The sequence below is a fragment of the Synchiropus splendidus genome, chromosome 8 (genome assembly GCF_027744825.2).
Source record: "Synchiropus splendidus isolate RoL2022-P1 chromosome 8, RoL_Sspl_1.0, whole genome shotgun sequence".
Classification (NCBI taxonomy): domain Eukaryota; kingdom Metazoa; phylum Chordata; class Actinopteri; order Syngnathiformes; family Callionymidae; genus Synchiropus; species Synchiropus splendidus.
Window position 1 is genome coordinate 5,992,502 of NC_071341.1, and position 24,970 is coordinate 6,017,471.

At 41.6% G+C, this 24,970-nt stretch overlaps 3 protein-coding genes across 3 annotated transcripts in view; 1 reads left to right on the forward strand and 2 right to left on the reverse strand.

Moving 5' to 3' along the window:
• Nucleotides 1-399: 399 nt before the first annotated feature.
• LOC128764181 (ATP-binding cassette sub-family G member 4-like) lies at nt 400-15,712 on the forward strand. The gene is made up of 15 exons (XM_053873702.1): nt 400-540; nt 7,407-7,672; nt 8,829-8,946; nt 9,020-9,152; nt 9,457-9,507; nt 10,298-10,443; nt 11,236-11,359; nt 11,421-11,535; nt 11,631-11,773; nt 12,195-12,293; nt 12,365-12,533; nt 12,624-12,724; nt 13,134-13,292; nt 13,360-13,478; nt 14,145-15,712. Exons 2-15 carry the CDS (start codon nt 7,420-7,422, stop codon nt 14,368-14,370), a joined length of 1,956 nt encoding a protein of 651 aa, XP_053729677.1. The 5' UTR covers nt 400-540; nt 7,407-7,419; the 3' UTR covers nt 14,371-15,712.
• A 576-nt stretch (nt 15,713-16,288) lies between these two features.
• On the reverse strand, nt 16,289-17,275 carry LOC128764094 (trace amine-associated receptor 1-like). The gene is made up of 2 exons (XM_053873545.1): nt 16,987-17,275; nt 16,289-16,917 (listed from the first exon to the last, which is right to left on the reverse strand). The coding sequence occupies exons 1-2, from the start codon at nt 17,273-17,275 to the stop codon at nt 16,289-16,291; spliced, it is 918 nt and encodes a 305-aa protein (XP_053729520.1).
• Nucleotides 17,276-22,090: 4,815 nt separating this feature from the next.
• The window catches only part of ngef (neuronal guanine nucleotide exchange factor), a 28,878-nt gene continuing 25,998 nt past the window's right edge, over nt 22,091-24,970 (reverse strand). The window contains exons 13-15 of the mRNA XM_053873782.1: nt 24,691-24,770; nt 24,519-24,623; nt 22,091-24,449 (exon numbers count right to left, since the gene is read on the reverse strand). Of these exons, the coding sequence (XP_053729757.1) occupies nt 24,199-24,449; nt 24,519-24,623; nt 24,691-24,770 (436 nt within the window). The 3' untranslated portion in view covers nt 22,091-24,198. The remainder of the gene's footprint in view (nt 24,450-24,518; nt 24,624-24,690; nt 24,771-24,970) is intronic.

Sequence of the window (24,970 nt, forward strand, 5' to 3'; positions counted from 1 at the left end):
CCTGGTTCTAATCAACTTCAAGCAATCTTGAGAATGTCCTTGGTGGAGGTAATAACTTCAACCACCAGAGGAGGCGTTCTAATGTGTGTGTAACAATGTTGAGCGAGTCAGACCCACATCTCAAAAGTATCAGCAAACATCAGACACTTCAACAAATCAATGAATGTGTTTTATTCTTTCAGTTCCCTTCAGCGTGTCACCAAAAGCAGATGTAACAGGTTTGTGTGAATGAAGTGTGGCAGATATAAACACAAACCTACACCTGTCTAATATGATGCTGCTCAGGTCAGTCCACCACTAACCTTCCTGGAAGTCAGAGTCATGTGATTCACTACTCCCCACAGCCCAGAACCCCACCTCCTCCATTCATCCTTCTCTGCCTCCCTCCTCCCACCTCTCTCCCAGTCCACCCGCTGTCGAGTAGAGATGGTGTAGATGCGGCAGACAGGAAGATAAGAAGCTCACCCCTGAATGCAGCAGCCGGGGAGGATACCGACACCGACACACACCCAGGAGGACCGAGCAGACTCACTATACACTGTAAGATCACATTTTTCTCTCTGAATTGCTGCTTCAACTGTTCCGCTCTGGACCTGTCTCCACTGGTGCTGGTTCTGATCTACTGGTGGGGTATAAAAATGATATGGCTGTTGGCAAGTTTTCAAACATGTAAAAGAAGATCGAAGCAAAGTCATTGGGATCGATACTACAGACTATACAGTTATATGAGGAGGGAACACATTACAGTCTGTAGAGATTTAGTTGCAGTAAATATACTTATTTGACCAAAAAAAACATGACAACAAGACGTTGATGGCAGCTTCAATGCTAAAACTATGTGTTGTCAAGCCTTATCTGGTGTAACTGTCGTCTTGTTTCCATCACACACAACCTGACACCTCAAGTCGATGTGGATCTCACTTTTGCATTGTTCAACTGATCTGAAATCTGAACTTTTTATTAATTCATTTTTGCTTTTTACGATGTATTTATTTTCGAAACAAATTAGACAATTATTTGACACTTCTGACACTCAGCTGCAAAGACATGAATCTTCATAACCTCATTTGTTGTGTTGTTCTTCAAGTAACACACTTTTCATTTCATACTTTAGTCCCCTCTTGTCTCTTCTCTCATTCTTAATGCTCATGCTAGTTTTTTATATTCCATATTTTTCAACAAATGAAAGCATGACTTTGTTTTGCTTTCATACGTTCTTGGTGATAAATGACTTGAGTTTTGATCGCAGAATATTTTTGCCCAAAACATGTTGTCCTTTGATCGCTGCACCATTTTTTTCTTGCTCTCACCCAGTTAAAAAAAATATATATGAGGAAAAAAAATCTCTGCACCACTCTAACTATAAATCAAATACAAACGCTTTCACTTGTGTGTACCCTTCCCTTGAAAACACATACTACAAGTGTTCTCTTCCCTATTTATAATTTGCCCTATTTCAACTTGATTATTCGACCATCAAATGTCTTTTCCTCCTTTCATTTCATTATCTAATGTGTGTTCCATTTACTTTGGCTTTTTTGGGTTTTTTTTTCTAACCTAGCCAAAACCCGGAAAATGATGCTGAAACTTGGGAGAAAAACATTTTTCTCTTCTTTCAGTTTGTTGTTTCCGTGTATTGCCTTTGTTTCTTTTTTGTTTTGTTATGTGCACTGAATTGTTAATATGCATATTCATTTCATGCCGATGACTCAGGTCCAACTCTCTGACCCACCTGCCGGAGCATATTTCTTTACTGATTTAAACGATTATCTTTAAATGATTGTTTTGTGATATTACTCACATTTTCTCTTTTTCTATCTTGATTACTTTGTTCTCTTTTTTGAAACCCCTGAGACCAACTAACTACAGGCTGCTACAAGTTTTATCAGTCACTGTGGGACAAATAAATCCCATCTAATCTTACAAAACCCAATATGGCAGTGGCGGATGTGGAAGGGGTCACAGCAACACATGTACAGCAGGTAGTTAAAAGCCAACCCACAGATCTGTCAGTTCTGTCTAAGAGAAATGTATGGAGTTTGTATATAAATGATGACAATCACTGCAGCTAATAAAGAGTCAGGAAAGTGGCAACCTGCTGGAGATGATGAGTCAAACGTGCTGCTGTAGCTTAGAGTCTCTGCTGCAGCGACAAAAAAGAGAGTGATCCTTTACTTGCTTCCTCCTTCCCATTAAAGCCTCCTTAGTGAATTAGCTCTCATTCTTCTAAAGTCATGGGAGACCAGCACATCTATTTCCCTTGGTGTGGACCGAACATACTTAGATCCCAGTGTTATGTAAGAGCAGCCTCACTCTCGACGGTTCTCTGCCTCCAAAACTTTACCTTCCAACACCTTCTACTGTTTCAGCTCAGAACGTTCTAACTCAGAGAGGTGGAATTCAAGTGGTGCACAGCACACACCATTTCCTAAATCCTCTGCAAGAACCCATGAACCCAACCTCTCTTCCCTCCTCTGGTGGAATAGGCTGCATCACGTTTAAATTTGTATTTAAATGTATGATCCTATCTTTTCCCATTTTATTGTTTCTTACTGTCTGTTTCTGTTGGGTTAGAGTTGAGTTCAGACATCCATTAAAGTCCCATCATCTGCCCACACTATTGCACCATCTTGGTTCTCTCCTTCTTCCCGTTTACCATTTGGGCAAGTTAAATCTGTTCTACATCACCGACCTTAGCGCCAATTACCTGTATGTTTCAGTAATATTCCAATAATAAGTCCATTCATCTACTCAGAGAGAACAAAAACTAAATGTATCCAGTAACAATGACTACTGTTTAAAATGTTTTTGTACAATTTATAAGGCACAGTGTTGATCTGGCATCACTCTGGGATGCTGAAGTCCTCTGAAAGCACCTGCCTGCTACCTTCTGCCTCCTCTCTGTCTGGAGACCTGTGTGTGATATAGTGTGGACTGCTCTTCTATGCCTGACCACCTCATGACATGGAACTAAATGCTATGAAGGCTTTGATATTGACCATGTATATGTGTATTAGGGGTCCACACTAGCTCAGCGCCAAGAACAATGTTCTAGACCAGGGGTAACCAAAAGGTTGACACCCTTGGTCTAAACCAGACCTGGGCAAAGAGCGGCCCGGGGGCCAAGTGCGGCCATTTGACTGTATTTATGTGGCCCTCCTGGAGTCAGTTTAAAACTATAAAAGTGACATTGTCTCTGACAATTTTGTCTTGCGCATTGTTTTTTGTTCATTATGAGGCAACTGAAACATAACTTTCTGGTTTGATTATTTTTCTTAATTGTTTGTCTTTTCTGTTGGCTATTGTAGGAGTATTTCTTGTCCGTTAAAATACATCAGAATTCAAAGTACATTTTGAACATTGAGAATCTTTACATGGAATGTGGTTTAAACACAGCAAGCCAACATTTTCCGCAAGTGTGATTTCATAATCACATATGATGCCAGCACTTAATTTTTGTTTTCAATTTTCTCTTATCCTCCTTTCTTTGGGTTTGACGACCCCTCTCAACGGTCACAATAACCTGGCCCATTAGGAAATTTAAAAAAAACAAGGGTGTCAAACTAACCCACAAAAGAGTAGCAGTGGTTGCAGGCTTGTGTTCCAACCAACCACCTTCCTACCAGTCAGGTGTCTGAAGGCTTTAATCATTGGATTGTCAGTCTGGTGCTGTTTGTTTCAGCTGACACCTGGCTAACCTACAGTGTATGTGCTTGCAGAGTTTGAACAAAAACCTGGACCCACTGTGGCCCCCCCCCCAGCCTAAACGTTCACAGTAGCACTGACCTTTGTTTGCTATCTAAGAAAGACATGCCCTCTGATCTTGTATGAATATATCCCCCACTGCTTTTTGTTTATTTTGTTGCATTTCTATCTCTCAGATGCATTCCTGGCAGTGTATGAAGGTGGACGTACAAATTCAGGTTCTGCCCCTGGGTCCAAAGTCAAAATCTGCGGCAGCGTTCTACGATGTTCTACTATGTAGCACAGGAATTTATATTTGCATTTCAGGTCTTATGATGAAGAACAAGCAGACAGGGATGGGCGTGGATTTTTTATGTGAAATTGGTTGCACTATATCTAAATGGCAGACTAGGTGGGAGAAAGGGTATACAGTTATTCCCTCTGGAGGAGTGTGAAGGTCAACAACAGTCTGGAAAAGGAGGCTTCATGAAGTAAAATGGAGGCTAATGCACTGCTGTGGAATATTAAGCAGTCAATAAGAGCTTGTTGAATGTGAACAGAAATGCAGCAGTTAGCCACAAAGAGTCCTGACTGTGCTGCAGTGTCACGTCCAATAATAATCCTATTACATCAGTTTATCTATGAGGCGCCGCACGATACGGTGGAGCCTCAGTCCCTACTCTCTCTGGTCTCCCCAGGGAGTTTTGTGCAAGTCACTTCATGGGAGTTTGTTATAGTGCGTTCTGGACATTGATGACATGAAGGTTTGGAAGGTTTCTGATCGTCTTGAATAAAATTATTTATTAGAGTTAGAATCATTCTACTGTAACACTGACATCAGGTTTTATTTTCGTATCATTTAGGCGTCTTGTGTTCTTTTCCAAAATCCATAACTGGCCAACCAGTCATGTTTATTCATTACAAAAAGTTCATGAGCTCTTAAAATACTGGCTCAGGTAAGGTTCTGGTTGATGTCCAGATAAACTTTATTGTCTCTGTCTAGTTTCAACAAATCATATCCCTTCAGTATCTGTGCTGGAAAAAAAGGAATATGATGATACATTCAGCGGTATAACATATATTATTGATAATATTGCCTTATCTGTTAAAAATGTAATCCAGCTGTTGACAAACAGGATGCACTATTAGTCCCGGAAAATAGATATAGTACAGTGAGAACAGTTCTTCAGCTGCTCCTTTTCACACTATATAATGTATTCTGAAATGTTACAGCTAATGTAATGTTTGCTGTACGTCAAGGAAAAGTTATGTCTACAGAGGTGATGAGATGTCATTAAATATAAATTGAAAACATTAAATAAAATAAAGATGTAGAGCTAATATACAACCGTCTTCTCTCGGTTTTGAATGGTTCTGCAGCCTATCAATGGCACTGCCAGCAACATGGTGCCAAAAGTGAGTTTCTTATGTGCAGTAAGACTAACCGTCTAGTAACTCCAGTGTGCACTGGCATTCAAACATTATTTACACAGGTGCGAAACAATGTTGGATGTTAAGTCGTCCTTTACACATGCCATTTATTGATTGATTCTTTTTTGTGTAATTTTTTTAATCTTTAAATCAGGAGTGTCAGGTTTGTTGATGAAATGTACCCGACAGTGCGACCACACAGGGGGACACTGGTAAGTCGGCCGAGGCAAACCAAAAATAGAATTGAAATGATGTGTCTTCACTAACAGCTGTTAATGGGGTCACAGTGGCATAGTCTGTCAAGCTTCGACACATGTGATGTGGTGGTCCTTATCCTCCATCACTTACCAAGGTTGAGGTTGAGGAGGTCAGGGAGGAGAGTCTTCAATCAAATCTGAGCTACAATGGACAATAGGAGGGGCTCACCTTGGACAGACAGCAGTTCATGGAGAGAAGGAGAGGTCAAATTATAGCTTCACTTACTGTTAGACTTTGAAACCATTGCCGTGCAACTATGTAGCAGATGAAACAGTTTTCTGGACTGTTGATAGAGAAAGTCAGGTTTCGGAAGTGCATTCATTTTTGATAACCATATCTTAGTGCTGAACAGACAATACAAAACAGAAACAAATGAGTGAGAGGTCATTCCAGTTCAACACTAGATATGACAAGGGCTCCTGCACTATCACACGCCCCCAGTGTTCTGTGTGGCCCTCTAACAAGTGGCTTGTATCTAACGGTTTTTAATCCGACTTGATCTGTGCCATCATATCTCAGTGTATCTGCGCAACTGTAGATAAGCTGAGGGCTTATGATGCTGGGTCAACGGGTTCTCTTCTCCTCTCTTGGCTCTCGAAACCATTTACAGTAGAGTTCCAGCAAAGAGGACTCGTGACACGAGGGGATACGTAACAATCATGCCATCTCATCAGCTCCTTCCTAACCCCACCCCCCACCTCCATGACACCCACAAATGACTTGTACTAGGTTCTCTCTGGCACCTCTCCCATGTCTGTCTGTGAGCTGCGGCCGAGTCATCAATTCCCATACATTTACTCTGTGCTTGGAACTGTACATGAGTGAGCAGATTTTTTTTTCCCAAGTGGCTGCCTCCGGACCCCCCCTGCTGCTCCCAGATCAAGGCTGGAAAGTAACGTTGATTTTAATCCTCTTGGGGGATTAAGAGCCCATGAGAGATTACGAGGGACCCCTGTCACAAAAAGACACGTTAGTGCACCACCTAGGGTTTGTGAACTATTTCTATGGGGTCCACAGGGTAAAGTAGATTACACATATCTTCATTCCAGCAATCAGATCATGAGCACATCATTCCAGCAATGATCATAGGGAAGTAATCTTTTGTGTGTAGATGCCCTGTACTTCAGCACATAGGACAGTAGTTCAGGGGTACTGCTTTTGCAAGCATTCGTACCCATGACATGCCTTCTTTACATTAATAACAAGGTGTTCCCAAGAACAAGAAAGCTAAGGAGGATCCACCTCCTCCTAATACAGGAAGCTCACGGGTACGCACATAACACTGTGCCAGAGGAATCAGGAATTCAGACTCTCTAAACAAGTCTTCTGTCTACTCACATGGAATTCGTGCTGCTTAATAAAAATAGGTTTTGGCTGTTGACTTGCCTTTGGTACAGTTTCATCGCAATGTCTCCCAATGTACAGTTGAGGCCGGAAGTTTGGGCACACCTTCTGACCAAGTGTTTGTTCTTTATCTTCACGACTTTTTACATTGTAGTCCATCACTTTTACTGTCTCTCCTCACCACCTGAGCAAACCAGATCAGCCTCATCTCAGACTCAAACTCTGCTTCCTGTCCTTGTCCAAATTACTGGCTCCACCCATTCCACCCTGCCTGAACTTTCCTCTTCACCTCTTCCTTGATGTAAGTAGACCAATTGCAATGAATCTTTTGTCATATGTAGCACAAGTTTAATGGACTTGTTTGCCGCTTAATCCCAAAATGCATTTCTTTTTTTCCAGCCACAGAACTCTGCGTACAATAGACGCTCCTAAGTCACACTTTGAGTGGTCTGAGGAGAAATGACTGTTTGTCAAAGGTTCCTAGAGTACATGGAATGCACTCATACAGTCATTGTGCGAACATGTTTGCTTTCTTTGCTGATAACATACTGGAAAACATTTGATGCCAACTGGGTGTGCTCAGCGTCAATAGGTCAACAGCACTCATGTTTTGTGGAGAGTGAAAACTGAACACAAAGTTTGCATGACCCTGCTCATCCACGTCTTATGTTTTGTACTTTGATCTGCAGACTGAGAGCAGGAATGGACAACAAGGCGCTAGAGCCCGATTCAGTGAGCATCCCCATGGAGGACGGGGTCACTTGCAATGGGGGAGGCCAGCAACTACACCCTCCTCACAATCAAGACACATCGATGTTAACCCATTTGAAGAAAGTGGAGAACCAGATCACGGAAGCACAGCGTTTCTCCCATTTGCCTAAACGCTCTGCAGTTGATCTTGAGTTCAATGACCTGTCCTACACCATTCAGGAGGGACCATGCTGGAGGAGACGAGGTGACACTCTCAAGTCATTATCAAATGCAAACAAAACCGAGTCATGCAACCATGAGAATGCAGAATGTTGTATTTCAGAGACCTTTTTGAACACAACTTTTCCAGAATAGTCCTGGGGCTGATATAAATATTAGAACTAAATTGGATCACTCTTAATTCAATATGTATCATATAACTATATATAGTTTACTTACAGTTTTACAAGCCTAAACCTTGTCAAATGACAGGAAGCCATGGATGATCACACAAACCTAAACCAGAACAGGACTCAGGTCAATTTTATAGATAAAAACTCAATATGCAACATGGAAGTGTGTCAGATGATGATGGTATTATGTGCTCTTATGTTATTATGTGATAATTAAATGACAGGAACACGTCCGCTGCTCCTGGGACTGTGAGCCTGGAGCCCGGACATATGAAGGTTAGGACAACTGCAGATTGGAGTGGGATTTACTTTCCATGGTTGAATGCCAGATTTTTTATTGTCATCAATTCAAGAAATGTCATAACTTCCCTATTTGCTCCCTTATGTCTCCTTTATGTCAGTAGGAGTGATCATCTCTCACCACACACAACGATTTTTGGTGGTTAATGTTGATAATTTTTAACATTTACAACCATTTTTGGTGAAACTCATCTTAACTCTGAACTTATAAGAGGCATCAAACATGGGTTACTCTGCCACCAAAATAAAACAGAGGGGAGGTGTGTAAAGTGGCAAACGCAGAACAGTCTCTTCATCTGTTCATCTGAAGTGTTTGATGTTGTGGGCCTCAAATGAAGCTCAGGATGTCTCAGAAATAATGATCTGTATTATTGTGTATTACTCTATGTTTCGTTTAATTAAGACGCCTGCTTTGTGGTGTCACTGACTGGAAGTAAATTTAACATCTGCAGTGGGAGAGAGCAAAAGCATCAACGGCTGCTTGGATTGCTGTGTATGTCTGCAATGAACCCTTATGAAATCTGACTTGAGCATGGCTGGGACAGGTGGGGTTCTCTACATCCCCCATCTGAGAGTTCCATCCTTTTTGCTGTTCTTACTTTCTTACTGTACTAGCTAAAGCGAGCTCACGATATGATGAAACGGCAATCCTTTGATATAGTTTGGTTATCCGCTGAGACTGATTTGTGCGCCCTCTGTTCTCTCCAGGGTTCAAGGCCTTGCTGAAGTGCCTGTCTGGAAGATTCTGCAGTCGAGAGCTGATAGGGATCATGGGGCCCTCAGGTGCTGGCAAGTCCACCTTAATGAATATTTTAGCAGGATACAGGTAAACCCATTTGGACAGGCCATCAATGAGAGGCTCTCTTCCATGCAAACAAGTGTGGGAATGTTGTCTGCAGGGAAACGGGCATGAAGGGAGAGATCCTTGTAAATGGGAAACCCAGGGACTTGAGGACATTCAGGAAGATGTCTTGCTACATCATGCAGCAGGACATGTTGCTACCACACCTCACCGCCAGAGAGGCCATGATGGTGAGTCACAACTGACTCATGCTCAGTGTGATCCTGAAAACAGCTCTCTGCTGATGATGTGTTCTCATCTCTGGACAACAGGTTGCTACACATACATTTTTGATATTTTATACAGTTTCTGAGAGATTTGTCTGATACATTATTGATATAAGTAAACACACAAAAATCAAGACGGAGATAAATGTGAAGGGATGAAAATAAAGAGACTAACAAATGTGTCTTGTTCAAATGTGTGACTAAAAAAAGTGTCAACTTCATGTGTGCGTGGTGGTGAGGGGCTATTCACAAAGTGTTTCTTTCACAGGTGTCAGCCAATTTGAAGCTGGATGAATCCACAGATGTGAAGAAAGAATTGGTAAGAAAACAGAGTTTTGGACATGTACATGTGAATATCCAGTGATCATGCAGGGCAGCCGCAGGAGTAACAGAACTTTACTTCCTATGATGCACTAGTGGCTGTTCTAAATACACTTTCAAATTTTAGTCAACAACACCACTTTAGGACTTAAAGAAATATTAAAGAAATATTCTCTAGCATAGGGTTGTCCAGACACCTGATTGGTGAAACTGTGCATGCTTGGTGGGTTTGAACAAAAACCTGCATCCACTGCATCCCTTTGTTGAACAGTTTGGTGACCCCTGGTCTAACAAATAACCCAACACACTGTAGTTTAGATCAGACGGTGACTGAATGACGACAGAAAACTGGCATCAAACAAAAGCAACTAAGGGTTGCACACCAAGGAAGGAACAAGATTACCAAACAAACAAAATCACACGTTGTTTTCTTTTTTTGATATACAGAAATGAATGAAAACAACCCTCTACTTCACTCAGAATGACTGCTGTAAAAGAAACACTCAACTATAATATTATATACCAATATTAAAACTGGGCACAGGTTAAAATCGGCCTACATACGAAGCCGATGTATGAAACGCATGCATAGATTTTATGAAGCAAGAAGTTTGGCCGTTTTGTCAGTAGAGGTCATACTTTCAAATGTCAGAAGCTAGTTTGATTATCTCACATCAGATGTCTGTGGTGCTATGACATTGTAGAAAGGTGAAGTGCCATCTACTCCAATCAGATTGACAGGACTAATGTATGAAAATGTTCAATGTTCCTTTTTTTTTTTTTTAAAGGTGAATGAGATTCTGATTGCATTGGGGCTTCTGGACTGCGCTCATACACGCACCAGCTCTCTCTCTGGTGGTCAGTGTAAACGTCTTGCCATCGCCCTAGAGCTGGTCAACAATCCACCAGTCATGTTTTTTGATGAACCAACCAGGTGACAACCAAGACATTTTTACTAGTCTTGATGCAGATTATCAAAAGATTGTGCTGTTAATAATGTTAACAGCAACATTAATGCACTTTTCACATTCATCATAAAGATCCACTGTGTAGCCTATTTAGTTCCAAATCTGTGTTTCCCACTCACAAATGTATCTTCTTAATGCATATTTAGCAGCCACCACAAACTCTTAGTATTGCCGTGGCTTGAAATCTTACATTCGTATATGCGTGAACTAGGGTAGATGGTCCATCGTCACATGCTATCTTGAAATACTTTGTAAGGTACATGAAACTGCTCTTCCTTTCGCATTATCCGTAGTGACATGACAAACACAGACGCTGCTAATGGTTATCGGCAGGTGTGAGACGGAAACATAGAGGAGGACGTGTATTTGAAATCCATATTTCGAGGCACTGTCTGGGTGTCTTACGACTGCTATCTAAGCTACTTTGGCACATCTTTGTTGCTTCCCAAACCTAGAGGCCTTGGCTGCATATGAAAATAGAACAGTTGCAAACCAATGTTTTTCTGTAGCGGTCGTGGGAAACTCTCCAGTTGACCTACAATGCAGCCCGATTGCTATCATTGTTGAATTACATGGGCGGCATCTTTGCTTTTCGAAAAAAGAAAGGCTGCTGTCTCTACAAGTTCAACTGTGTGGCACAAGAGAGTTGATTGACAGATGTTCTCAACATTAGATGAGAGAAATTCCTCCTCAGTGGACCTTTAAATAACAGCGTCAGTTGTGAGAAAGGCAGGTCATTCATCAATTCTCTCCTGCAGCGGCCTGGACAGTTCCTCCTGCTACCAAGTCGTCTCACTAATGCGCTCCCTGGCAATGGGGGGACGGACCATCATCTGTACTATCCACCAACCCAGTGCAAAACTGTTTGAGATGTTTGATAAGGTGCGTTATCCACTGGGGTTATGATTGATTTCCCATTGATTTCTTCTTTTTCCATCCTCAGCTCTACATTCTCAGTCAGGGCCAGTGCATTTACAAAGGCGCCGTCCCCTACCTCATCCCGTATTTGAAAACGTTAGGACTGTACTGTCCCACCTACCACAATCCTGCGGACTTTAGTATGTACAGCACTTGCAGCATGTTGTGTATCCAGTCTAAGTTATATTCTGTGTCATTCAAAGTATGACTCTTTTGTTTATCTATTTGAAATCAGTCATTGAAGTGGCGTCAGGGGAGTACGGAGACTTAAATCCCGTGTTGTTTGAGGCTGTCCAAGGGGGTATGTGCGCATTAGAGGAAAAGAAGAACCTGTGTGACAACGGCAGTCCCTCTGTCTGTGCAGCCCAGCACACAAAGGTAAGTGTCCTTTTAGCACTGACCTCTAATAGGAGAGATCTGCCCAGTGAAAGTTTGATTTGCTGTGTCAAGACGCTTGGCACAATGTCAAATGTTGTCGTGAGGATGGATGATGTCATTGTTGGTTCTACTTCGTAGTTGCCCTCAACATTAGTGCATCACCAAAAAAAAAATGTCTCACAGACCTTGAGGGCTCCCTGTTCCCAGTTTGAGAATCCCTGCTCCTTATATGTCAACTACAGAATATATGTAGATGTAATACTACTACAGGATGGAGATACTGTAGCTCGTGGACATGGTTAAGAATGACACCACTCCCTTGACAGTCCATGAATAATACAATCACTCAGGATGATGGGAGAAAACTAAACAAAACAAAAGAACAACTTGACAAAAATGTGTTGTAATTGTATTCCTCCAGGATTATGGCCACATTGAAAGGCATACGTTTGCCACCAGCACACTAACTCAGTTCTGCATTCTCTTCAAAAGAACCTTCATTACGATCTGTCGTGATCAGGTGAGTCGTTGAACCATATCATTGCAAGGGAAATCAAAATCTGTGAATAACAGCGTCAATTTTGTCGTCAGGTGCTGACTCACCTCAGGCTGATGTCCCACATCGCCATAGGTGTGTTGATTGGCTTGCTCTATTTAAACATCGGCAACGATGCCAGCAAAGTCTTTAACAACACTGGATTTCTCTTTTTCTCCATGCTGTTCCTCATGTTTGGCGCACTCATGCCGACTGTGTTGACATGTGAGTGAGGAAAAGGCCTTTCTTGCCTGATGTTGTGAGTGGAGCCAGACGTTGGCGCGTAAATAACCCATGTTTTCCCTTGACAATCAGTTCCCCTGGAGATGTCCGTGTTCCTGAGGGAACATCTGAACTACTGGTACAGCCTGAAGGCTTACTATCTTGCCAAAACCATGGCTGACATCCCTTTTCAGGTCAGTCCGATCAGCTAAAATGAACACTAGCCTGCTCTACTGAGTAAGGCCCTACTTCCATGCCTTTTTTACATGTCACGCTGCTGCGGAACGTAGTACATCAACATGCAACGCTGAAGGCTGCCTTTGTCGTCACTATAGGACGCAAAAGTCATCATTCTGAACATCAATACAATACAAATGATTCCATCTATGCAGAGGTATTCAAGCAACTTTGGTAGCCTGACTAAACATGAGCACATAAGTGGCCACATAACCACTCCCACTCAGTTCCAAGGCTGCAGATTCCACTAGGCGCTGTTGGAGAGCAAAAAAAAAAAAGATAAGACCTTCTCTTAGGCTTTGCAAAAAATAAAAAAAATAAAAATAAAAATATATAATCAACCCAATTTTCATTCTGACTTTATAGGTGATCTGTCCCATCATGTACTGCAGCATTGTGTACTGGATGACAGAGCAGCCGCCTGAAGCCAGTCGCTACCTTCTCTTCATCGCTTTGTCCATCTGCACCGCCCTGGTGGCTCAGTCTCTTGGCATGCTGGTTGGTGCTGCCTCTACTTCACTGCAGGTACGGCAGTCGTGAATTTAACCTTTGTACATCATAGGGGTCATCACAATGTTTGTGTCGAACACAGGTGGCCACTTTTATTGGACCTGTCACAGCCATCCCAGTGCTGCTGTTCTCTGGATTCTTTGTGAACTTTGACACCATTCCCAAATACCTGCAGTGGAGTTCCTACATGTCCTATGTGAGGTGTGTAACTGTACACATTTGCTGATCAAGTTCCAACTATACCACACATGCATCATGCAAACCTTCCCACACATTAGAACATATAACATGCTTCCTTGTTCTGTCTGTTGCTCCACAAGAGTGCACATGTAATTTAGCTGCTTTTCTTCATTTCTGTCTCTCTCTCGGGTGATGCACTGACCTCGGATGCCTGCAGGTGATGCGTTCAGGAGTGTCGAAATTTTCTATATTACTGAAAATAAGCAGGTTACAATAGCTAGACTAGATTTCTGTGTGGTGGGGACTACAAGTGAGAGGTGCACCTAAGCACCCCGTCGACCCTCTAAACCGACGGGTAATAATAATAATGAAAAGAAGTAACTAGTAAAATACAGATTGTAGTTTGTCAACATACAATCCATTGTCTGACAATTTAAATACACTGTCTGTTAACACGTTTTGTAGCCATTGGTGATGTTGCAGACATTTTTTCCTGTTTTTTCTCTCTTGACAAAAGCGCATGCTTCCAAATGGAAGTGTGTACAAGCTGTAATTATGTAAAGTTACTTAAATAATAATAATAAATGATGGTTTCAATTTCCTTGTAAACTAGGAACTCAGCATTAGTAGTATTATTATGAATGTTTATTATTTTTTAACCTGATTTCTAATGCCTTTTCCATACAGGTACAGCTTTGAGGGGGTGATCTTGTCCATCTATGGGATGAATCGTTCAGAGCTGGAATGTCCAGTCAAGGCTTGCAGGTTCCAACAGCCCCAAGAAGTTCTACAGTTACTGGATGTGGAGGATGCAAAGCTCTACATGGACTTCATTGTTCTTGGCATTTTCTTCATCATCCTACGACTTGCCACTTATCTCATCCTTCGTTACAAGGTCAAGTCTGAGCGATAGTTGTTGTCGATGTTCTCCACCCAGAACCCAAGCAGGCTATTGATGAATTAGCGCTGGGGTTTGTTTCCCTCACAGATACATTTCAATTTACTGAATCTGTTGCTGCTAAAAGTAATCCTCTCTGGGCGTCAGTTGAGTCAACCTCTGTGGACCAATTCCATAAATTGGTCATCATAAACCAGTTTTACCTCAGACAAACAGGACAACAGGTGCTGGGTCTGTGAGAACAAAAACAAGTGAAAGACTTGTGCAGAGTAGGACGTGCAGGAGGATTGGAAGAAGCTTTTGGAGCCACTGAAGGAGATTTCTGTCGCTCAGTTTGTGAATGAACTGAGCAGGAGAAGAGACCACATCTTTCATTACAATTATTTCTTTATTATAGTTTGGTGTCACGGTCTGCTCCCCAAACTGAATCTTTTGCAGGGTTGGTTCAATCATAAGGTCCTATACTGGCCCCTTCTGGCCTATACCACACATTTGTTTCGGTTTATTTGTGATGCTCTCAGTGGGTCTCTCAATGAGCGACTCTATTGTGAGGCATCACAAAACATTCTTATTACTAGTTTTAATGGAATTGAATGAGTGCCTTTGTGCCGGAAGGTGGTTGAAGGGAAGATACCAGAATCTCCCATATATAGTGGAGCTTTTTCAAATTTTGAACACATACGATCAGAGCAGTAACAAAGGCAGGATTCACATTCACGATTGACTTTGGTTTTTAACAAACAAAACAAAAAACAAAAACCCCAGACAAGCAAGTATCTTATGTCAATACCAAGCGCAAATCTTAAAGCTAAGTGGTTTAGTCTAGTCATATACGTAGAGCGCCAACTGTTGAGAGATGACCATGGGATTTTTTTTATTTTTAAAAATATACATGTATATTTAGCGAGGTATCTTTCGACCAATCAATCAAAATGCACGTCAGTGTTGACGGTGAATGAAGCATTTACAATTATTACTTCTGACCTCTGAGTTTGTGTTATTTCACCCTTTTTATTTATCGATCAAAAGAGAATAACAATATGCATGTTCATCATTATTCATCTCTGATTTTATTGAAGTGATCATCAGCTCATTTGCTCTTGGCGTAATCATACATTCATGGTGCTATCTGAAGTGTCATGTTTTACCTTCGTATACCTTATTAAGAGGCAAAAACGTGCAAGCTTTGGAAATGCCAACAATCAGGACATAACCCAGTAGGTATGGCTGGAAAAAAAAAAAGTCATTTGCATTGAATAGCCTTTTAGTTTATGTTTTGTTTTGGTTGGTTGGCTGCGGCGATGCACGTCACAGCAGCATTATAATGTATCTGATACGCCTATTAAAATGATTTGATTAACTCGTGGGATTATGTCATTTGGGAATATTCCTTTTTTCATTCACTTTATAGTATTGAAGAAAATAAAATAGTGTGCAATGCTGCCATTGCTGGAACAGCTCCGACCGTTGCCAAGGCCGCTCAGCAGTCAGACCAAGGGTGTCAGTCTGGGTGTTCGGGTCTCCGTGAGTAGGACCAGTCCCACGCGCCACTGTTTCCTGGACTCTCTGTCACCACTGTCTGCAGTAGATAGATGATCCATGGCAACACACTCTCGCTCCTAATGCGTCAAATAACAACTATTTCAAGTGAGAGTCAGAGACAGTCAGCATCTGTGGATCCAGTCTCTTCTCCATTACTCTTTTGGTATGCTCAGTTACAGTTCTTAGGTCGTCATCTGCAAATATGCTCCTCACCAAAATAGTTATTTATCATATAAATACTAATATAAATAGTGCAGTATACTTCACCCAATACAGTATATGCAGTGTACTTCCACATATTTTTCCTGCTGTAATCAAAACCATTATTTATCATTATTAATGTAGTCTCACTAGAGTAGTGACTGAGCTTGATGAAGAATAATGTGGGTTGTTATTCTTTGAAGAGGGTGATATCTGAGAGATTTGCGATAAAGACATCCCCCGAGAGAAACAGTCGAATGGCCTTCCTGAACCAGCTGTAGAAGAAAGCATAAATAAAGGGGTTAATGGTTGAGTTGATGAAGCCCACCCACACTAGCATTTCAAACAGCTCCACTGGCGTGGCGTAGCCCACAAAGGGATCGGCAACGTTAACCACGAAAAAGGGAGTCCAGAAGCAGAGGAAAGCTCCCATAATAATGGCGAGCGTTTTGGTGGCTTTAGTCTGGCTGCTGTTTGAAGCTCGGGTCGTGTTAATGTTATGGATGGTTCGTAGCTGCTTCCGGGCCACCAGGAAAATCTTCAGGTAAACACCCAGCATTATCACCCCTGGAATGTAGAAGGACAGCAGGGAAGACAGTGTGCTGGACAGTCCACTCTGGAACAAGACACATCCTCCCACACATGCAACATGGCTGTAGTAGAAGTCCTCTATCCCCCAGATATTCAGCTCCATAAAAATCATCCCAAAGCCGGTTAGGGCAGACACAGACCACGCGATCAGAATCATCAGCAGCACCACACTTAGTGTAATTTTCCTCCTGTACATTAGAGGGTGACACACTGCGTAATGTCGGTCCACTGCGATGAATGACAGGTTAAGGATGGACGCAGTACACAAGGAGACGTCACAGCTCATGTAGAGTTTACAGAAGAAGTTGCCAAAGTACCAACAAGACTCCACAACTTGTGTCATGCTGGGCAGCATGACCAGCAGGCCCAGCAGCAGGTCGGACATCCCCAGAGACAGGATCAGGAAGTTGGTGGGAGTTTGCAGCTGCTTGAAATATATAATGGACATGCAGACCAGCAGGTTTCCAAACACTGTCAGGAGGATTGTGGCCCCCAGAACCAGGTAGAGGCTTAACCGCACGGCCAAGTGACGGGTGGTCTTTACACAGGAGCCATTGATGGATTCGAAGCAAAGCTCTGGCTCCATCTGTTTGAACCATGAAAACCATAAGTAGACATGCAGTATTTCAACAACATTCTACACTGCATTTCTCCTCCAGAACACCTAGAAAGAATGCATGCATCTGAGGTCAGCTGTCATCATGCTCATAGTGAATTTGCCATATTTGTTTCAAATGATGAAATACAAGTTTTGGAAAACTACACCTGCCAGCATGCAGCGCTACGATGTTTGGAGTTCGTCGAGTCTCTGATGGTATCTGTTCTACATCAATGATGAAGTGTCGCTCTGTACAGTTCCATGTGGCTCTGTCTGGTGCGGTCACACAGGTGCTGCTAGCTTGATTGTAGCGGGAGGCTTTATGAGCTTTTGAAACCCAAGATTTCATGTAACATTTCCTCATAAATACAGTGGGCAGAATAGCCTTATTTATAGCAGTGTTCAGCACTGAATCTGTTGCACAGCAAACTACCTGCTATCATCGAGCCACTCCAGCAAGCAGTTCGACTTAAACAACCTCAGCTCACTGTGTGTAATGCCCACTAATAAATATCAACCTGGAGTCTGGTAAGTGCCCACTTTCACACATGATGGAAGACCGCAAAATAACTGCAATAGTCTTGTAATAAATGTAACCATCACAACAGCGATGGTGAATTAATTGATTTATCGCACACAGAAAACTGAATGAGACATTTTCACGGTGGGAAAAGATCACCCGGCACTGCATGCTGGGACTCTCAGTTTTCATGGATAAATAAATGAATAAATAAATAATCTAACAGATGTTAAAATTATGTTGTCAGCACTTTGAGAATATAACATTCATTTGAACTAAAACCTAGACATTCAAAGTGACATAAAATCATAGAGTAAGGCAAAAAAATTAAAAACTTAAATAACCATATTTTTTGTTATGTATTAATAAATATTATTAATGATAAATTAGGGTTATATATCTATCAATATATATCTCTCTTGCTCTCTCTCTCTCTCGCAAAAAAAAAAAAAATATATATATATATATATATACACACACACACATATGTATGTGTATATATATATATATATATATATATATATATATAGAGAGAGAGAGAGAGAGAGAGAGAGAGAGATGTAGATGTAAAAATTGAATTTCACATTTAAAGAGCAATTAATGGAATCAAAGCATTCAGATTCAATTCCAGAATTCAGAAGACAAGAAAACAAAGAAATATGCGCAATGAATATCGGAAACTGAAATACAGAATACACATTAACAGTGAGATAGCCTGACATTTAAGTGGCACGAAATTAATGAATAATATCATGACATTAATGTACCCCAAATATATGCAATTTTACATTCAAATCACATCCTAAAAGCAACACGATAAACCTGACTTCAGTGACTGACTAAAGTTACCGCACATCAAATCAGAAAGAAAACCTTTCACAACTTACCCTTGAGCAGGATGGATGCTTCCACCTCGGGCTGCAGGTGGTCTTCTGTATTTGTGTCTCAGGATGAGCTTGTGTCATTGGTCAGTCAACAGACGGAGGTGGCCCAGAGGAGTCAGATGTGGATTGAAGTCCCAGCAGATCAAGAGGAGGAGGAGTTGAGTAACCTTTCACCTGCCACTCAGACCAAAGCATTATTTAGGCATTCAACTTACAATTCCAAAGTACACCAATCTACTTGACTTTGATTCAAAACTCCTTCTATTTTGTTTGTCAGGCCATGTTGCTTTGTTGGTCTCACTAGTGCTGGTGAGAAGCGACCAAAGCTGATACTACGATTGTACTCTTTGAAAACATTAACATTGAGGATTGTATTATTTTGTTCATTTTTTTCAATTCATATAATACTATGCTCACATAGTGTGAACTAGTGGGAACTTGGTGGATCCTGCCAGTGGCACGTGTCAGACATACACGCCCAGTACAGTGAAACTGCACTTTCAATAGGTTCCGTCACTTGAAACAAGTCTCGACAATGTGAGCCACAGGAGCCTGGCAACACAAAACACTATTCTGTCCAGAGAGTCAAGCACATGTCCAGCAGTACAGCACCCTTGAAATGAAGCCTAATAAAAACTGAAAATTACAAATCTGATTGGTCATCCAAGAGGTCTAACAGTTCAGCCAGGAACTAGTGTAGTGACTGTCCTTGCGTTGGTCTGGATTCTGTGAGTTTTTCTCTTTAACTTTAAAGCGAGATGCTGTGGCCCCATTCCACCGTACCGGTTCAAGAGGACCTGATTCCCTGGTAGCTATTTGAGGACTAAACAACAACCAGTTCTCCAAAGAGATTTGACCCCTCACAGAACAAAGTTGTTGGAATGTGTAGTCCAGCTGAGACCAGGCAACTCAAACCAAAATGGTGCCTCCTAAGGGCGACAACAACAACGTTTTCTCTTTTCCAGGATTCATCCAATATTTCTTCTCCAAAAGGTTGTCCACCAATAACACTGGGCTAAGAAGAGAAACCTCGGGCAGTGGTAGATTCCTGCACACGTACAGTAGGTCTTGAGGGGTAAATCATAGTAAACTTTTACTATGACTGTACCAATCTATTTATATAGCATGTGCGGAGCCATTTTTATGTACTTGTGTTATTATAAATGATCTGGCTTGACAATAATCATGTAGGTCCAGCAGACCACGTTTTGGAAGTCGAATAAGAAGAATGAAGAAGAATGCATGGTGTCTTCCCTTGATCAGTTATGTCTCAAGCTGGAGTACTCCTCTTCAGCTTTGGTTCTCCGAACACACTCATTCTCAAGATCCATTTGTCTCCCTTGGACAAGCAACTCTCAGGACTGAACTCCAATTCCTCAGCACAAGCGCCATGAATAGTGGAGCCATGATTGGTTGAGCTCCTCCATCCTGTCAAAAAAGACAGAACCAAAAGCTTGCGACATTTATTGGCACTGAATCGGCGCATAACCAAGTCAATATCTACTTTCATGAAGATCTGCGTGTCTAAGATCCACGCTGCCCAGGCTTGTAAGCTCTTGCTTGAACTGGTCGTGATGCAGTCGGGTCAGTTTGGCTTGGACAAGCAGAGAACATCGCCCTGGGCCCTTCATCCTCACCCTCATTACTTACATCACTGATTGATTTATATTGATATGAGTCTGGTGTCATTTATTGAAAGAAGGTCATCTGGTTGCTCACATCAGGTTTGCCTTCTGCTTTGTTGTGACATTCAATTGCAATGACAGGACTGTTCCCTATTCTATTCTTTCACTTTGTTCACTGTCCATACAATACTAAATACATCTGATATAATTCAGTTGCATTGCTTTGATGTGTATAGGAATCAATTTAGGAGATCCTTGATCCAGACAGAGCATTTATCACAGAAAAAGAGACAATAGAATAGAATTGTAATGTTGCTGATCTAATTGAAAATTGAGTTTTACCTGACAATATTTCTCATCACCAGAGCACAGCCGTTCTGTGTCTGATGTCGTACCGACACCCAAGACTGTTTCCAATCTGACATGTAGCAAGATCATTTTGGATCTTGCCACAGTGTCAAATTGCTTTGTTAACATTTGTGCGGAATGATGCTGAAGTTGCGAAAGACAAGGGTGGTTGTGTTTTGATTTACCAGGCAGGATGCAAACATCAATTAGAGGCCAGAGTGCTGGTCTGCAGGGGGACACATGACGCTGTCCACCCCCTCTGACTCTTCACACCAGCATGAGCTGGGAGCTCATTATCACGTCCTCACGCCCAGATGACCGGGGAGCTCATTAGTTTATTCCACACAAATATTTGGATGAACAGCAGCCTAGTGCCACAATGGGGGAAAAGAACCCTTCAAAGTACACTTGTTTGTGCAGAAAGTGGAACTTGTCTGCTCATTAAAAATAGTGTTAAAGGTCTAACAGACACAGCAGAAGATCAATGTACTGTGTGTTGAATGTGTTTGTTTGGAACACTGGACTGCGCAAGTTGCTACTACTACTACTACCACTACTACTACTAATAATAATAATAATAATCCTTTTCACTCATGTAAACAATGCACTTAAGAAAAGTTTCTTGTGTTTCCATGTTTTTATTGTTCAGTTATTTCATGATCGTTGTTTTCTTTTGTTCTGTTTTTATATTATTGTTGTTTACATGATCAAAGTAGCATGTCTAAACACTAAACTGATTGGTTGAACCGGACCAACAAACAAAAAAGGATTACAGTAACATACGCAACACTACTCAAATGTCGTCACACAGGCACCAGTATACATGCACCTACACACAACTACTGCTACGAAAAATAGGAAAATAGGAAAATAGGGGGGACAAGGGGCACAAATTCTAAGAACAGTTTTTCATTCTGCTGCTTTTGTAATTTGTAATGCCTGTATAATGTATGAAGAAATAGTGACTGAATGGAATGTAACAGTAATAAGGCTCTATTATACGGATATACAAATGTCAGGTAAGGCATTCATAGTGTATTAGAGGATATAAACATTAATTCATTCAAATTAAAATAATTAAGATAAAAAATAATGAATAATAAAGAGTAATTGAAAATAGTTCTTCACCTCGTACATTAATGTTAGACAGCTACTGTATAATAGGTTTTATAACAGCTTTTTAGCTGTGATTTTACAAGGCACATGTCTAAAACTGCCTCTGCTCCACGGGCAGAAATGATTCGGTCAAAGTACTGTGAAACTGAATTACGTGTAGTTATATAAGCAAGGCCAGCTAGCCTCCCCAACACTGCTAGTACATTGGAATGTGATCAAAAGGGGTTTTCATTTACTCTGGTTTATTAACCTTTATTAATTAATAATGACAATGATTTTTTGGAGAAAAACATGTTAAAAAACACAATATAAAGTCTTTTCCAGGCTTTGAAATGTGTGGACAACAAAGAGCTCCTGCTGAAATGGTACGCTAACCAACATTGGCCTCCACAAAAATGAAACCAACACAGCGATCAAAGGTTTTTTTTTTATGAACAATAATTTATATTTTACAAAATGAAACAATTATCTTGCAATTACCAATTTTGAAAGACAAATGTTTTGTACAGATACATGAGGAGACAGTTCGACTTTACAGTCATGCTGTAGCACAGTTTGCGGTATCCACACCTGTACGATCAAGACTTCAATTTACAGTTACATTTCACATCCTGTGTGTGTTTGTCATTTGTTGTAATGTTCCGGGGGGGAAATCAGTGGGTTTACAACACTCATTTGGGGACAATCCACATGAACCACGCTTAACTGATCAAAGACTGTTTTGAAGATACACAATTGCTGAAGGAGCAGAAAGCCAACAGTGTACTTTGGAAGTCAGCACGGTGAGAAGTGTATCATGGTATTCAAACACAGCGATCCAGCCTTCATTGTCACAGGAATATTGGGATCCCAATTATATTGCTAGCAAGACAGGTTTATCATAAATAGAGGATTTATCTTTTGAAGGGGCGTATATTCTTCAACTCTGTTTAAAAAAAAAGATTCATTTTGAATATTTTCATTTTGCTTGGTTGCTGTTCTTACTTTTTGCAGCATGACAATGGAGTTTGTGAAATGGTTCTTCGGACAAAACCTGCTCAGTTTCGACACTTACACAGTCTTATATTGTTGTAGGCGTCCTCAGGTTTTGGAGTCCTTGTTTGTCAAACTCTCAACCAGCTTATTTACATGACATGATAGATTCATGAGTTAGTTACATCTGTATTTGGAAGCATGCTGTGAACACCTGTTGGATGGACGGATGGCGTACAGGTCAGGTGGGCACCAAATGAATGTTCATTAAGAGTTAGCATCCAACAGACAGTGTATTTAAAAAAAAAACAAACTTGCAATCCAGAACCAAAACGTCTCATTTTTGTGAGTCAACATTCTACTGCTTTTCGATTGTTAAAATGATAACATTTAGTCCACCACTGTGTTGAGGTTTGATTCACAATACATCGCACTGAAAAAAACAAAAATTCTGAAGTCTAAGAGCATGTCCATGCAAAGGTCAATGTTTACAGTACATTTACGAATAACTGAATTAGAAGAACAATTTGGGTTTCAAAAACACAATCAAACACATAGATGCAAATTTCTTTATCTATTTATAATGCAGGACAGCAAGTGCCATTGCCGGATCAGAGCCAAAGCCGTCAAACATGGTACCGACATGGTCCAGTGAGATGTGGGGCCATGCTGCATCACACACCAAAGCCATCGCCCAGGTCACGCCAGCTCGGTTGTCTTCCTCAGGGCTGACAAGAACCGGTCCTCAGTGGTCCACCTGCTCTCTTCAGCAGTACCATGTTGGCCACAAATGTCTCTAGTCAATGACAGGAACAATCCAGTCACTATATTTCAGCTTACCTTCATTTGTCTGTCCTCGAAGGCAAGAGTGGAACTCTCAGTCCCAAGTCTTACTTTCCATCCCATAACCACATCTTAAGGTAACTGAAGTGAGACAGGCTTGATGTCTTACTTAAGTGTGGGATTGACACTGAAACTACTCGTTGCTAATGAAGTTGAACGCATCCTCTGTGAATGACAGTTGACTTTCTCAACAATCTTGTGAAATGAGCTGTTTGAAACCTCAGCCAGCTGCTGAAATGTGGGCAAATTTTTCAGGAACCTGCAGTGAGTTCCAGTGCCAATACAGAAGCCATTGACACTCTGATGGCATGTTCCTTCCACTAAAAGATGGTCGCAGTAGTCTGACAACTCTATGGAGACGAGGCTGGGGGCTGGGCAGTGGTGTCACACCCCTGACTGAGGCAAGACGCTTGAATATTTGGCTGCAGCTCAGATGTGAAAAGCACAGGAACCACCAAAACATCACTGAACAGGTACATGCAGCATTTGTTGTAAACAGTGTTTTCCTCAAGTGTTTGAAGTGTGAGAACACTGAGACTACAACTTCCATTTTGAATTGAAGGAGTAAGGTGTTGTTTCATGAGGCGTGCACCTTCAGTTCTTTTAGTGCTCGCTACTCCCGCTCATCTGATCAATCCATTGGTTTGACATATTGGAGTGCTTGGTACGCCGCCCGGACCTGGCGCCACTTCTCCCCGCTGAGTGAAGGCTTCCACCTCCCTCTTGAGCCTGGTGGATCCTGAAGGCTTCCCTCAGGTTCTGAGCCCGGACCTCCTTGCTCTGTATCTCCTCCACCAGCCGACTTGGGAACCAGCCCTTTTCACCGTCGTGCAGTCGTTCACCCATCATCCAGCCTGGAACAGCAGGAAACATTTAGAGAGGAATTATTAGGACCCGAAGATCCAGCAACATTTGTGACTCACCATCATCAGTTTTCTCCAGGAGATTGAGAATGTCGGCCATTTCAATAGAGAGCTCGTCAGGTTCCTGAGAGGAGTAGGACTGTATGCACTGGACCTGCAGAGAGTCTGATACAAAGTGGAGGTTTAGAAATCCTCAGCGAATCCTCAGACTTGTTCTGCTGTTTCATCTCACCTTGCTGGTGAGCGCTGGTTGACATGAAGCGAGTGCGTCGGTTTGGAGTGAGAGCACACATCCAACGAAGCTTGTCACTCCTGTTGAGCAGAGGAAATGTAGAGAAAAGAGTCAGTCACAAATGAAATGAAACATGCTTCCATGTTTAATAGAGAAAAGAGTGCCACATGAACAATTTTTTCAGACCAAGGATTCCTCTTCACTTAAGCACAGTTTACCACCCTCAGCTCCCACAGGACTCACCATTGCTATTAGAGTCCATTTAAAGAACCCTTTAATG